A 15,620-nucleotide genomic window follows, 5' to 3' on the forward strand; every position below is an offset into this window, starting at 1 on the left:
TCTGGCTACACTTTTTGTGTTGTTGCATTTAACAAATCATAATTTTTCAGAGAAAAAAATGAAAGATCCAAAAAAAAGTAATGATCCAAAAGTGACATGGAAAATTAAGATATGATATTAAGATATATATGATATAATATGATATAAATAATAAATAAATAAATAAATAAATAAATGGCCATGGTAGATATAATATCAATAACAATAACAACAACAACAACAACGATAATAATAATAATAATAATAATAATAATAATAATAATAATAATAATAACAATAATAATAATAATAATAATAATAATAATAATAATAACACAGTTTAATTTGTCAAGAAATAAAGAAAGAAATTTTATTTTTTTTAAAAAGTCAGTAGGCACCGCCCAGTTACGTCATCACTACGCGTCTCTGTCAGGACTACACATCTCACACGTGAGTTAAACTGAACTACATGTTGTTGCTTTCTGTTAATTCTGTTTGTATCTCCTTGTATCATATTTTGCACAAATGACGCTAAGTGTCTCATTAAATGTTCTGTAACAGTTTGTTAAAAATGTCCTCTTGTTTCGAAAACTGTCGAGCGTGTTTGTGTCGCAGCGCTCGCGCGGTTAGCATGGACGCCTCCTCACGGTTGTACATGTAGCAATCGTCTTTAAGCCAAACTCCCTTTCCAGAATATGTCAGTATAACTTGACACTGTTATCGGCAAATATATTGACCTCGTAAAACATAACTTATGATATTTTCCAATTTAGTAGTAGCCGGAGGTAAATTCGGCATACATTACAGTTACCCAAATCCCTTATTTGCATTTAATTTCTTATTTGCCTCCCTAACATTGCCCTCAGTTACACCGTAAAAAGGCACTGACCGATCAAAAACACGACAGTCAGTACTGAGATACTCAGCAGAAACAGAAAATATTAATTTGTAAGTCTAAAAAATGTAAATGTATAATGTAAAAATTGTAAGTACAGAAAAAAGTGTTTCAGGGCATTTAAAAAAAATTTTTTTTAAAGAAATGTAGTTTTATTTAATTCCTCGTAAGGTTTTGGTCTGTTTATATTATGCCATTTTAATTATTAAATACAGACAAACTTGTTAAAAAATATTAAGTTCAGTACATACTATTGCTATTAATGTAAGTTAACAATACTCTGTGTAGCTACAGTATCACATCAGTCATGTTATTGCATGAAATACTTGTATTTGCATTAAAACCCAGCGCTTTAGTAATTAAAAAAAATTAATGTACTGTAGATAAAGATGTGCTGTTTGGTGAGTCACATTTCCCCCTTATCTTTTCAAAACTACAGCCTGAAGTTAAAACTCTCCAGAAGTCACCCTACTTGTAACTTGCTTGTTGTGAGGTCCAAGCTATGCTGGCGAAAACTGAGGAAAGGAAGCCACAGAAAGGAGGAGGAAAGAAGAGAAGACATCCTGGTGGAGATGGAGATGGAGAAGGAGAGGAGAAGAAGAGGAGGGGAGGCAAAGAAGGAGAAGCGGGTCAGGGAGACGGCGGCAGGAAGCGCCTGGATGCCCTGAGTGTGGGCTATTTCCGCCGAGTTGGGGAAAGACTCAGTGAAGCTTTTGAGGATAATGAGGAGAAAGGTGAGAGAGATTATTTCATATTTGTCACTAAATATCAAACACTGCCTGTGTATGATCTCTGTAACCTTTGTGCATTTTTTTATGTTTCTTCCTTAGAGATGTTTGTGGAGAACGTCCTAACAGAGGTTAAAGGTAAAGCGTCGCTGGTGGCGATGGACCGGACAGGAAGCATCACTCTGCAGCGGCTGCTCCCGCTCTGCAGTCTTGATCAGGTGGCGGAGGTGCTCACTGAACTGGGTGGAGAATTGGGAACAGAGTTTAAGGCGGTCTCTTGTGACCGGTGCGGCGGTCATGTAGTGGAGAGTGCAGTCAGACAGATATCCAGGTGGAGCGGTGAGATGGACATGTTTCATTTCTGAGCCGCAGTATGAAAACACTTTGTAGTAAATAGGCAAATAATAACTCAACTTTGTGTATTTATTCATTTTTAGATTCGGCACAGAAGGAGTCATCTGCCACCACAGAAGAAGAAGAGACCTGTGGAGCGTTGGAAGCCCAGGTGTTGTCTTTAAGTCAGGTGGTGAGAGACAACTGCGCAGAGTTCATCAGACATGTCCATGGCTCACACGTGGTCCGCACACTTTTACACGTGCTGGCAGGCTGTCTGGGACCACCCCGCACTGAGGCCCGTCCAGGTATGTATGCGCGCGCGCACACACACACACACACATTCAGTGCTTCGCCTAATACGGGACTCTCAAAATCTGATCCAGTGGGCCCTTCCTCTGACAAAAAATGAGTACCTCCTCTTATTTTGTCACTTGTCACTTCTATTATTACTCTTTGTCCAACTTCTATTTGGTAAGCAATCATTGCTCAAATTTTGGGCATTGGATAAGCCATGGAGTCAGTTTAAACAAAGTTTAGAAACGAAATGACATTTGTCCATGATCCTGCAACATCTTTGGAGTTGAAGGATGAGTTGATTAAAATCAGCAGCTACTATAAAGATATCATCCGTTTGCTCGGCCGTGTTGCTGCTGGTGGCATCCTTCCATTCCGGCATTGCTTTTTCTTGAATTCAGTGATTTAACTTAGTGATTAGCTGAATCTAATTTAATAATTTTTGAATGTGATCTGTATCATGATAGTTATTAACATACAGTTTCATGATATCTTGTGAAAAAATTACTTTTCCTGTACATTTACAGGTAATGTTGGACATACAGAAATCACACAATCTGAACAGGACAACAATAAACATAAATATTTACTGCAATAAACATGAACATGCCTTTTCAACGCACTTTCAGGTTTGGGTTGTTTTTTAAAAAAATGTGTTTAAAATGAAGTACGACCATTTAAAGATGAACGTTCCACCACCAAACCAAATCAAGAAACATCACTCCCTTCCCAGTGTTTAACAAATTATTCAGAGTGCCTCCCCCACTTTTGGATCACAGACTGTATAATCACAGTCAGTGTGTTAGTGAGTGTGCCAAGCTACACTAAGCAGTAAGTAACTTTCAGCTGATTTTAGAGCACCAGCATGCACCTGTTCCTTTCTCCTCATGTGGTGTTTTCACCTCACAGAGTTTGAATCCCCCCGGCCCCATGAAGCTGTTGTTGCTGAAAGCCGGTGACCCTACATCACCCAGTGTCTGGCAACATTGACTCCAGTCAACCCCGGTCAGACAGAGAGAGAGCTGTCTGAGCGGCTATTCAACCTAGAAAATAAGTAATTCATTCAATTGTTGTGGTAGTCACCTCACTCTCAGCTTGTTTACAACAAGAAAGAAAAGAAGAAAATAAAGCTTTAGGTCTCTTTGCTCTGTCTGTGCTCACTCTCTAAGGCCGTCCCAGCGTGTCAGCATCTCTACGCACAAACACACACAGGCTTGTCGCCTTAAGCTTGTATTCATGTTGTGTTTTGTTATTCTTGTTTTTTTTTTTTCAGGTGCGAAAGAACGCAACTTTGCTCCTCAGCTGACAGACTTTGAGATTCCAACGTCATTTTGGTACGAGCTGAAAAACCTCACAGAGGCCTTGATGGACAACGTTAATAGTGAGTCATCTTTCATCAAATATTATCAAGAAAATGGCTGTTTTATGCCTCTGTGGCAGCGAAAGCTGTGGCTAAAGGCGTTATGTGTTTGCGTTGTCTTTCTTGCCCACTCTTATGGATACAGTTTCTCGAAAACACCTCATGGGAATATCTTAAAATTTGGCACAAACGTCCACTTGAACTCAAGAATAAACTGATTGGAGTTTGGTGGTCAAAGGTCAAGGTCACAGTGACCTTGCATTGTACTTATTCCCCTGATCACAGTATCTCAAGAACACCTTGAAGGTGTTTCCTAAAATTTGGCACAAACATCTACTTGAACTCAAGAAGGAACTGATTAGATTACAGGACGGGGTTGTCAGCTGTGCAGGAGCTTGTATAACTTCATAAATGGACGTGAAATAGAGTGGAATATGTGCTTATAAATATGAAAATACAGCACTCATATCAGCAGGCAGCGGTATGCCTTAAGGTTCAGTTAAGGCTGGACTATTTTGATGCAGGAAGAATGGACTAGTTATAATTATCTCTGTTAGAGAAAAGTTAAAGTGTTATTCAAACTGCACTATTTTAACTGTAAGATGTTTTTGTTGGGCTGCTAGATTTGAGGTTTGTTACTGTAACAAAGAGTAACTGTTTTGTTAAGTGACTTGAATTTTACATCGTTTTATTTATTTTGCTGTTTGATTGCTAAATGTAGATTACACTACATTCCTTTTGCTTGAGTGGAACAAGCTCTTGCATTAATTTTATTTTGGAAAGACTTTATATCAGACTGTAAAACACAGATTACACACAGACTGGGCTATTTTTTGTTGGGAAATAATGCCCTGCAGTGTATGGCAAGTTTTAAAATGTTATTTTTGGTGAATTTGCTGTTATATTAATTGAGAAATAAAAAAATAATAGCAAGATCAATAAAAAAATAATCAATAGATTAATCGATTAATTGAAAAAGTTAACGATAGATTAATCAATAAAAAAATAATCATTAGGTGCAGCCCTAAAATGAAATACTGGTATCACCTGATGATTTCTGCAAATATCATAAACATTTTTTTTAACTGACAAAGTGACAAGGTAAGAAACATCAACCCGTAGTTGAGTAGTTTTCTTATCTTGCACAGTAAATAAATATTACATAAATTAACCCTTTGAAACCTGAGTAAATTGGCTTGGTTTCTTTCAAAAATGTGAAGAAGGCAAGGAGCACAAAGAAGACATTTACCAAAAATTTAGCTAGACTAAAACACAAGAGAATTATCTGAAATTTGTGATTTAAATAAATAAATAACATTTTAAAAAATAAATAAAGTGCTTAAAAATATAATTGTTTTGTGAAATAATATGACATATAATATAAATATGTTATTATGATAATTATAAATATAGTTTTCTCCTGGCTTTTGTCTTTTTTTACCACTTTACATGTTCCCTTTTTAAAAATAATTTTCGAAACCTACTGATTTCTTGCAATTTGTGAAACATTTCTTACCAAAGTGCCCATTGTCTTTCATGTTTTTGAAAAAAACTGCACCAAGTTGCTCTGGGGTTCAAACAAATCTTGTGAAAGGCATCTGAAAGCAATGTCTCCAAGAGTATGCATAATATGATGTTAAGTCCACCACAAAAAGTGACCTAATGATCACTATAATAAGGTGGGTGAAAAGTGGATATATCAATATCGGTATCGGTTATCGGCCTATTGGATATTGGCTAAAAATCCAATTTCATGCATCCGTGCCAGGATCATCTGTGCTTTGTGTGTTTGAAGATGTGTGTTAAACATCCATGTTTTCACAGAAACGGATGAAAACTGTAACTTGACTGGTATGTTGAAGCATACAGCTGCAAGGCTGTAATTCTGGTTAGTTTCTGTTTCTACCATATTTATGCAATTATTATTCATTTAGACACCTTTTTTTTTGCTTAGTTTTAGCCATAGTTTGAAAAAGCAAAAACAAGAATGTGTGTATTAAACACTCAATGGTTGTGTCACGATCTTTTATTAGGGAGTACTAGAATTTCAACTAATCTGGCAGACTTCCTCATATCAGCAAACACTGCCAACAGTGCTGCCTCCCTCTTTCTGTATCTGCTGACGGTGCTGGCATTTTTCTTGGAATCAGAAAAACAGTTAAGCCTGTTTAATGCAAGTGAGGACTCACAGGAGAGTCAAAGAGGAAATGCTCAAGGGCTGTTTATTTTCCGCTGTCTAGATTGCGTTTAGAATTCAAATGATAAATGCAACCTTGCTGTTTTTAATTTCAAAATAAAATGAAATGGTCAATACATAACCTCGGGGTGAGTGCACATGCTGCGGAGAAACCTAAGTGGCTTTTAACAGAACTCTTCTGCACAGGGACACATTTTTAACGCACCAAACAGAACACAAAGTGTCTGTTTAACTGGAGCGAGGTCACATATGAATCTTAGAGGCTGTTCTTCAAATCTGCAGTGGAAGTAATGGAGGCTGGCACAGCTGGTACTACTAATCATAAGCTTTACACGCATCATGAAATCACTTCAGTTAAAATTAAACACTAAATGCGCTGTGAGTGTGGGAGTAAATAAGGGCTGTAGCTAACAGCAACTTTGGTACAAGTGTTTTCTGCTGATATTTAGTAATTATCAGGGAAAAAAAGTTTTTCATATCCAAAAGTCTAAATGTGTATTCAGTCATTTTTAAATCCTGCACAAATTTAGGTCCACTTGAAAGATTTAAAAAACATCACATGAGTAAATCATGTCATGTTCATTGTTTAAGCTGAAAGGTAACCTGTGAGATTGGTGACCAGTAGTAGGGCTACTGAGCAAAACTTTTTGTTGTTTAATGTGTCGTGCATATGCACAAGGATGAACATGCACAACATTCCTGCTGCAGCTTTCACACTATTCCACTGATCTACAGTTGGTGGAGACCTTAGAAAGTATTAAAAAAAAAACAAAAAAAAACGCCATCATGACGTCATCCATTGGTTTTTGGATCGGACTACTGATTTGAAACCCTTAGTTTGGCATTTTGATAGTCGCCATCATAGATTTTTGAAACCAGACATGATGAGTAGTGACCATATTTGGAAGAGAGGGTGGAGCTAATCCCCCAGCTGGTAGCCCTGTCATCATAGTGCATGGTTTAACCCTTTACACACTTTTTACGCTTCATTTTTCAATTTTTTTTCTCTGTATTTATGCTTATGGCATACATTTTGTTTAATCTTGGAATTTCCAGCTCAGCTCTTACAATAAGTCTAAAATACACTGTGTAAACATAGATGTTATTGTTGAGTGCAAAAAAATGCACCATTGAAACCCATGCAATTTTTGATCCCACAGCCATCAAAGCATAAAAACATGCACTGTATTGTTTCTGGGTATCACTCTGGGCATTTGCCTTGGAATTGTTTTTATATGTATTTTTTCACTATTTTTCACCTGATAATGTAATTTTTTACCATATTTGGCATATGGAGAAAATACATGCTATTTCCATGAGGTGCACATTCACATGTCAATGTTTCTGCTAACCACTGACATATCCCAGGCTGTGATCATCAAAAAAAACATAATCTGCTTTACATGTAGTACATTGAAAATTGTTCATTGAACAGTGAAAATTCAAAAATGACCTGAAAATGTCCAGAAATGTTACAGAAATATGTATTTGTGCATTTATATCAGCACTTTTTTAGTTCATTTCCTATTTCATTATTTTATTTTACTGTATTATAATTTTTTTTTTAATAAGTTTCAGGTCATTTTCTTGTTGTTGTGTGTAGGGGGCAGTATTTTATTTTTTTTTCACTTTGGTTTATTTTCAGTTTATTTTCTTGTGATTTTTTTCTTAACAAATTTCTTACTAATTTTGAGTAATTTCATGTTAAGTTACTATCTCAGTGTATTGTAAAGAAATCAAGCCATTTGCTCAGGTTTCCAAGGGTTAAAGCAGCTTGGGGTTACCATTTAGCTATGAATGCTGGCAAACATCACAAAAATAGGACTTTGCTATTTTTTAAATATTTGGGTTTTTTTGGAAGGAAATAGAGGGGCTGCTGATTTTTGAGGTGTAGGATGGTGTATGACAGTTTCAGAAATCTGATAAGAATATAGGTATTTAAATATAACAACATAACATCAGCAATTTTATTGTGGATCCCTGAGGTTTGTTTTTTCACAAATCGAGTGCAAGATGTAAACTGGCTGGGACTCTTTACAGTGAAAAAATCATATTGTTGAAATGGTGATACTGTTTTCAAATAACCTAAAACCTAGTTTGTCATTTCCTACCTAGAGTTAATGGTTACTTACCTGCCGAGTTATACACCCATACTGATGGGCCTATATCTGCAAAAAGCTACTATGGACCTGGCAGATTTATTGGTCTCGCTTTGAGAGGAAATGCATTGTGTGCAGTGTGTTTTGGTGGGAAACACTGAAAATAAATATGACTTTTCTCTCCCTCTGTGTCTCTGTCCTTCCTAGTAAGCGTGACAGATTCTGTTGCCAGCGCCGCGTTCCAGACCATGTTGACTGTGAGTCACAAAAAAAGACCGAAACTGTGCAAACAGCTCCTCAAACGCATCATGGAGTACCTGACAAGTCGCAACGCTGCTCCAGGAGTGAGGTCAGAGACGACTCCTGTGCTGTTTTTCTTTTGTCCAGGAGTGAGTCGATAAGCCATGGCGTGTTATGTAACTCCTTGTTTGTATTTTTCACTCCCTTCAGTCCCCTTCTGGTGTTTCTTAAGGACCAGGCCTCGAGTCACCTCATTGAGACCATCATACAGCTGTCCCACAAGGCCCTCCTTCGGGACCTCTACAAGAACCATCTCAAGGGTCAGCTTGTTGACTTGGCCCTCCATTCCATCGCCAACTTCCCCATACAAAAGCTCACCGCCGCCTCGGCCAAATACAAACTGGTTGGTCTTTATTTTATTTTATTTAATTTTTACAGCACAAATGTTGCAGTTTCATGTTGTACAAGACAAAAACAAACAAATGAGACACACTAGACAAATGATTAGCACAAAAGCACACGATTCAAAAGTGATACATAGAAGACATAAGACGGACAGTACAACTACGGGTCGACCGATATTGGTTTTTCAGGGCCACTTCCAATTTTTAGTTAATGAGACCAGTAACTGATATTTGGAACCGATATGCATTTACAATAACAAAAAAAATCTTTCTGTCAATATTTAGAATTTGTAATATACCAAAGTCCAACATTTGTTTAAATACCTTTTGCAAATGTTCAATCAAAACTGAATCTTTCAACATCATATACAGCAAGCTCCCAGCAACATTTTTTCATAAAGTCAAGTGAAAATTTAGATAAAAAATGAACAGTAATAAAAGCTCCTTGAGGTTTTACAAAGTTAAAGTTCCTCCCATGCTGACGCGTTCTTTGCATTTAATGACTTATTTTTATTGGCGATTATTAAAATAAAAGGCAGATACAGATAATCAGCAAAATGCCAAATATCGGTCCCGATAATCACCAGGCTGATAATCTGTCGACCCCTAAATACAACGTAAAGCTACGCAAAGAAGCACATTATTTACAAAACACAAAATAAAATACTACACACTAAAGCGCATCACAAGTGAATGCTTGTCAAATTAAAAGTTATAAAATCCGGAGTTCACGGTCAGCGAGTACAGAGCTGAGCAGCTTTTAACCGCCTTTGTCTGCCTGTCACACGGTGCGGGATGTAAATCAGGATTTTGTAATGGCAAGAATGACTTGATTTTCTCTCCGTCTGCCCGTAGTTCCTGAGGTTGTTTGACGAGCTGGTTGAGGGTGTGGAGGCCATCTTGGCCGCGGGTCACATGGGCGTGATTGTGCGTCTGGCCGAGAGCTGCGCAGAAAGCGGGGAGAAGCAGGAGGAGTTGATGCAGTGCCTTCTCAGTGTAAGCATCAAAGGGTGTGATTGAGACGTAACGGCCCACCTGGGTCTTAAATCAATAGAACAACACCCTTGTTTTTATTTTTCTCCCTCTTTACGACCAAAATCAAAAGTGCATTACAACGCTATAAAACTACTTATGCTTTGATTTGTGGGTAATGAAATCGTTGTTGATGGGTTACCTCCCAGGCGTTCCACTGCGCTGAGCCTGGCTCTCGCCTCGTCAGCTGCCTGCCTCTCTTCATGTCCCTGACCACCTACGAGGTGTACTACCACTCTGACACAGCAGAGGGCAACATAAACACAGAGGTGAGCGACACAGCAGGCTGATCACATCATCTGGGGCTGGATTTTAATTGTGGTCTAGACATTTTAGTGTAATAATTAATATTAAGCTGAACCACAGAGGAAAAATGAATGCACCTTTCAGCTTGTCGATGTTGAATAAATGTTCACTGAGGTGTATTTCTGCTCTACTTTATCATCTCTAGGTGCCACTGTCCTCCATCTGTTACCACGGCTCCCGGCTGGTGCAGGCGCTGGCCAAGTTCAAGGAGCGCTCCCTCCTCCTCAGCAGCCTGCGCACTCTGACCCCCGCCGACCTCCTGACGCTGGCGTCTGACCCGTCAGGCAGCCACGTCCTCCAGGCCCTCATCACCACGTCCAGCGACAAGGGGAGAGGCAAGATCCTCAAGAGACTGGAGGTATGATTACAGTGACATGATAAGTCTATTATAGGCTAAGAAGAAGCTGTCACAACATTGGGATTTGTAATTTTAGCTATTAGCAGTTCCTGGTAGCAGGTTTAAACACTAGTACTGACATTTAACAGATGTTTTGGCAGATAAAGCTTGTCACTGGTTTTTGTTTTTTAACCCTTAAATTTAAATTTAAAAAATAAAAATATTATTTTTATTTATTTATTATTTATTATTTTTATTTTTATTAAATTTAAAAAATATTAGACATTAATATTGTTTTCTACTTTTGCTGAGTTCATTTTTTAACAAACATCAGTCCTAATCATAAATATCAAATATTCATCAATTTTCAGAATTTTAACCCTTTCAATGCTAGGTGTATTTTTTTTTTTTTTAGCACAATACCACTTTGTTTTTAAATGAAAAAACAAAAACAAAAAACAATTTCTTTTCAATGTGATTTTGCAAAATTTATTTTTTTTGGGATATGTCAGTGATTTGCAGCAATGTTGATTGTGGCCGTGCACCTAATGGAAATAGCATGTATTTTCTCCATATACCAAATGTGGTAAAAATGACGTCATCAGGAGGAAAATAGCTAAAATGACAAATTCCAAAGCGATAGCCCAGAATGACACCCATGAATAATACAATGCATGGTTTTATGCTTTGATGGCTGCAAGATCAAAAATGTCAGTTCGAATGGGTTTCAATGGCTCATTTTTTGCACTTGACAGTATAAATGTAACCATTTTGTTTATACAGTGTATTTTAGACCTATTGTAGGAGCTGAGCTGGAAATCCCATGATTAAACAAAAATACACAGTCTTGCCAAAATCTATGCGATATGCATGAGCACAGCTGAAATGATAAAAAAGAAGAAGGAAACGTGTGTAAAATGAGCCAAACAATCCTTGAGGGTTAATCACTATTAAATGGGAAGTATTTTGCATTTGTATTTGAGTTGGAAGGAGGATAGTTACACGTACATCACATGTAGGTGCAAGACTGTTGAGAATCTACAGACTGACTTCACACTATACGTGTATTTCAGTGGAAAACAGATGTGGTTTCCCAGGATGATTAACATCGCAAAGCAATGCTTAAAGTAGTACGCACACTCATGCAAAGAGCCTTTTGGAGGTAGAGATAACTGTGTAAAATATATATGTTTATCAAAAACATATTTTTTAAAAAGTAAATTTGTTGAGTTTTAAATGAAATATTGCAACATTGTACATAACAAAAGATATTAAAAGCATATTTCAGGAAAAAAAACAGAATCCACTAATCTACATTACATTTTTCCATTAACATTATATGTACATGCACTGTAGCTTATCAACAAGAAACTATACTAAAAAAATCTAAATGCATAGATGTTTTAAGTTATTTTTTATTCTTTATCTGGTGTCAAAGTGCCAAGAACTTTTCTGTTTTAAGTGGGACATTATCATGACATATCACAACTCTTTTGCTTCTTTTTTTATTATTGGTCCTCTCAGGGTCAGTATACTCAGATGGCCTGCTCCAGGTTGGGCAGTCGGGTGCTGGAGGCCATATGGAACAGCGCCTCAGTCAGTCACAGGCAGAACATCGCACAGGAACTAGGTAATGCCAGTCTACAATTCTACAATTCTACAATTTCATTTAGCAGACGCTTTTATCCAAAGCGACGTACAACACAAGCAAGAATTTAGACTTCCCACAATTTAGTCATCCCACAAATCCTCACTTTAAGGGGTTTCTGGATATATATGTCTTACATTTAGTTAATTTAGTTTTTAAATTCATTTCCCATCTCCTCTTGCCTTTCAGTGCCAAGTGAAAGCCAGCTGAGGTCAGATCAGTTTGCTCGGCACGTCTGGGCCAAATTTGCCCTCTCCCACTTCGTCCACAGGAGAGCCCACTGGCAGGAAATACAGACGGGCGAGTCCAAGAAGCGGAAGCTTTTCAGTGACATCCTTGAGTAAAATAAATGTTTTGCATATTTATGAAATGTAGTAGTGTGTTTATTTTCTATGTAATTGGATAAAAAAATAAACAGGAAAATATTCCTTATTTGTGTGTTCATTTTGAATTCCTCTTATAGATTACGGATCAGGGCTGTTCCTGAATACCAATTTAGGGGAATTGAAATGAGGTTTAAAAGTATTTCTGATTAATGAAAGGTTTTTGTCAGAATCATCTTTGTAAATATTTTATATATTTTCTGACTTTTTTCAATATCTTCGTCTAACAAGGGTCAATTTTTTTTTTTAAATACATGCTCTACCAAACAGTTGATTTGGCCTTTTATGGTAAAGGTAGTGAAGCTAAGCTAATGTCATTATTTTGACAATTTGCAATAAAAACAACAACCAAAAAACCCTGAAAAATACATACAGACATAAATACACACATTTAATGTTTTCCATTATATATGACATAATTTTGTTAGTATGTTTAAAGCCATGCTTGAGCAAATGGTTAAATTGTACTTTCATCTGAAAAATAGTAATGCTAAGATTATAAATTTACATTTTTTATGAAGTAAAAAAAAGGTGGATACTTACAGTTGTTAATAACAAATATTTCATGTTATTCAATTATAGCTTTGATGAAAGAAATATGATTTTTCTTCATTATCTGAGATGTTTTCAAAATGCTAGAAATGTACATACTGAGAATACATGCATGAAAATCATATCAGTGCTGATAATTCAACTAACTCCATGATAACAAATCGATAGACTTGCACAGCTGCAAATCCGGGTGGTTTTCCAGAAAGAGTATGTTAACCCTGAGATGAGGGAAACTCTGTGTTATCCGTTCCAAAAAGACAGTTAAGTCAAACTCTGAGTATGTTAACATGGTAACTGACTCTGTAAACAAAACCTACTCACTGGCAGGTTTTCTATAAGAAACACTGTGTTTTTACCTGTCTCCTGCAATCTGAGAGATATTAAAACAGAATTATTACGCAGTGCCTTACGTCAGGAGAGGATTCTCAGACCTTGATTGGATGTGCTCTCATTCCCGGATGAATATTTGTTAAAATAGCACAGTTTTTACAACACTCAATCATTTGTCTTAATGACATTCTCCGGCTGAACATATCCTATATCATACAGGAATCACACTTTCTGTTGGCTGAGTACAACTCAAATATTATTTATTTATAATCAGTACCTTATTAAATTTTCATAAACACGTCACCAAGATTTTAGTCTACAAATCAATGACTCCAATATAGATAAAATAAATGATTCAAAAACCCAAATAAAATATAAAATGAATATATCAAAAACAATAAAATAAAACAAACAAAATCAATAATCAAATATCAGTAAGCTAAAAAAAAAAAAGTACAGTCGACATATTTCTATGCACTATAATCTAATACACAATCATCATAGTCATTCTCAGTCCCATGAAGAAAGTTGATATCGTGTTCAGGGTGTGAGCTTTATATCAATATCAAATGCTAATCTACTCAGCAGGATATTAGGCGAGAGGACATATATGTGTTAAGACAGCATTCTGTTGGAGGGTTTAAATTACTATGTTGAAATAGCGACTGAATGAGTATTACTTTTTTGAACGTCAAATATGAATAATATGAATGGTGAATAATATATGTTACTTTTCTTTCTAAATAGGCCTATGTAGGCAGCATCAGGACCTCTAGTTCCAATGGGGTAGAGTAACTTGGTTTCTTTTTTCAGCCGTTGCCATGGTGAATCGACGTACCGGGGCTTTTTATAGAGGTCGTGCACGCGCTGAACTCAGGGTGAGCATACTCATAGTTGATTGAAGTAGTTCAGATCAGCTGTTCCGGAACCGAATACTCATTTCTCTGTCTCGGAGTAAATAAACTCAGAGTTCAGGGTTAGACTCAGTTTGTTGACCCTTTATTCTGGAATAATAATACGGTGTGTGCAGACTGAGCCCACTCGGCGTACGCCGGTGTGGGAAAGGTGCGCACCCACCAATCAGGTGCGCTCCACACAGGTGAAGGGGGCGTGGCGATGAGGAACAAAGGAAAGTGCATTATTTGGGGAGAGGATTTTATTTTTGTTTATTAAGGAGAAAATGAAGGAGTGACGTTGACAGCCCGTCATGGAAAAGACCACGTTTGACTTGTTTTTTTAATGCTGATATCTGGACTGACTGGAGCCAGCAGTGAAACTCCGGTGTATGGAGGACCATAAAGGCTGAGCGAGTCATCATGCGAAAGCTGGATTACAAGTATTTATTTTTTCGACTCTACAGCTGGTGAGTTTAATTTTCCTGGTTTTTATCTTTGTGCTGTGAAGGGAGGACATTGGGCATTTCTTATTTATTTATATTTTTCGCATGGAATACTTTCATGAAGGATGAGTGTTTTTGAGTTGGACGAAGGGGACAATTGGTAGAAATTCCTCCAGTTATTTATTACTTGTACTTTTACTTGGGAAGGGCAATTGTTAGCTTTTATAAGTTGTGATGAAGCTTCATTTCAGTTTTCTTTTAGTACTTTCTTTTGGAGGTGACAGTAGGCAATTAAAGGCAGCCCGTTATTTTCTTGCTGTTCGTCTTTTAACCAAGTTATTAATACCATAGTAGCTTTTTAATTCTACTTATAGCTAGTGTTAAAATTTAAACTGATTATTATTACTTGGGTTTAATATTCACAATCGTATGAATCACATTTTTTGTTCTGCTATGATATTATTTCAACGTGTCAAGTTTAAATCCAGAAAATATACATGTGTGCCCCCTTTTGAAAGTATGTTCTGTGCTCAAGCAGATTCATAAGAGCTACAGTGTACTTTTCTCCACATAATTATTATTTGATGTAAGGAGCGGCATGGCCACTAGAGGCTGCTCATGTAAATCTTTATTATCTGAGCCGGTCTTGTTTGGCCATAGGTCTTAAAGCCTTTGAGACCTGAGCGAATTGGCTTGATTTTTTTTCCCTCAAAAGACATGGGAGAAGGCATTGAACAACTTGAAAAAGAAATGACCCTTAAAATTGGCAAGAAATTGGTAAAAAAAAAAAAAAAAAAAAGAGAAGAAAAATAGCAAAAAGGGTCTAAAACATGGAAAAGACCTGAAAAAAATGTTAAGAATAAATATACTTTTGTAACATAATTTTAAATATAAAATAATGATATAATTATGATAATTATGTTTTTCTGGACATAATGTCTGTGTTTCAATTAAAAAAATAATAATCTAAATTTGCAGGACATTTCTTGGAAACTTTTGAAAGAAGTCTAGCCAATTTGGACAAAATTCATGAGTTTAGAAATTTGTGAAAGACATCTGAATGCAGCACAGGAAAAGTGACACTGATCAAGGTTTCAAAGGTTTAAATGAATATGGCAACACTGTAGCTCAGATATGTGAAAATCAAGTCACTTTCAGCAA

At 36.6% G+C, this 15,620-nt stretch overlaps 1 protein-coding gene and 1 long non-coding RNA gene across 2 annotated transcripts in view; both read left to right on the plus strand.

The window, feature by feature from the left end:
• The first annotated feature begins 371 nt into the window (after positions 1-371).
• nop9 (NOP9 nucleolar protein) lies at positions 372-12,287 on the plus strand. Its single transcript, XM_042498098.2, has 12 exons — positions 372-429; positions 1,314-1,608; positions 1,705-1,941; positions 2,040-2,243; positions 3,506-3,613; positions 8,096-8,237; positions 8,339-8,531; positions 9,388-9,528; positions 9,714-9,833; positions 10,016-10,228; positions 11,732-11,837; positions 12,045-12,287. The coding sequence occupies exons 2-12, from the start codon at positions 1,377-1,379 to the stop codon at positions 12,197-12,199; spliced, it is 1,851 nt and encodes a 616-aa protein (XP_042354032.2). The 5' UTR covers positions 372-429; positions 1,314-1,376; the 3' UTR covers positions 12,200-12,287.
• Positions 12,288-14,279: 1,992 nt separating this feature from the next.
• Positions 14,280-15,620, plus strand: part of LOC148188040 (uncharacterized) — a 58,038-nt gene continuing 56,697 nt past the window's right edge. The window contains exon 1 of the long non-coding RNA XR_015778105.1: positions 14,280-14,483. This is a non-coding gene — a long non-coding RNA (uncharacterized LOC148188040). The remainder of the gene's footprint in view (positions 14,484-15,620) is intronic.

The sequence above is a fragment of the Plectropomus leopardus genome, chromosome 12 (genome assembly GCF_026936395.1).
Source record: "Plectropomus leopardus strain MGB_pleo_1.0 chromosome 12, ASM2693639v1, whole genome shotgun sequence".
NCBI lineage: Eukaryota > Metazoa > Chordata > Actinopteri > Perciformes > Serranidae > Plectropomus > Plectropomus leopardus.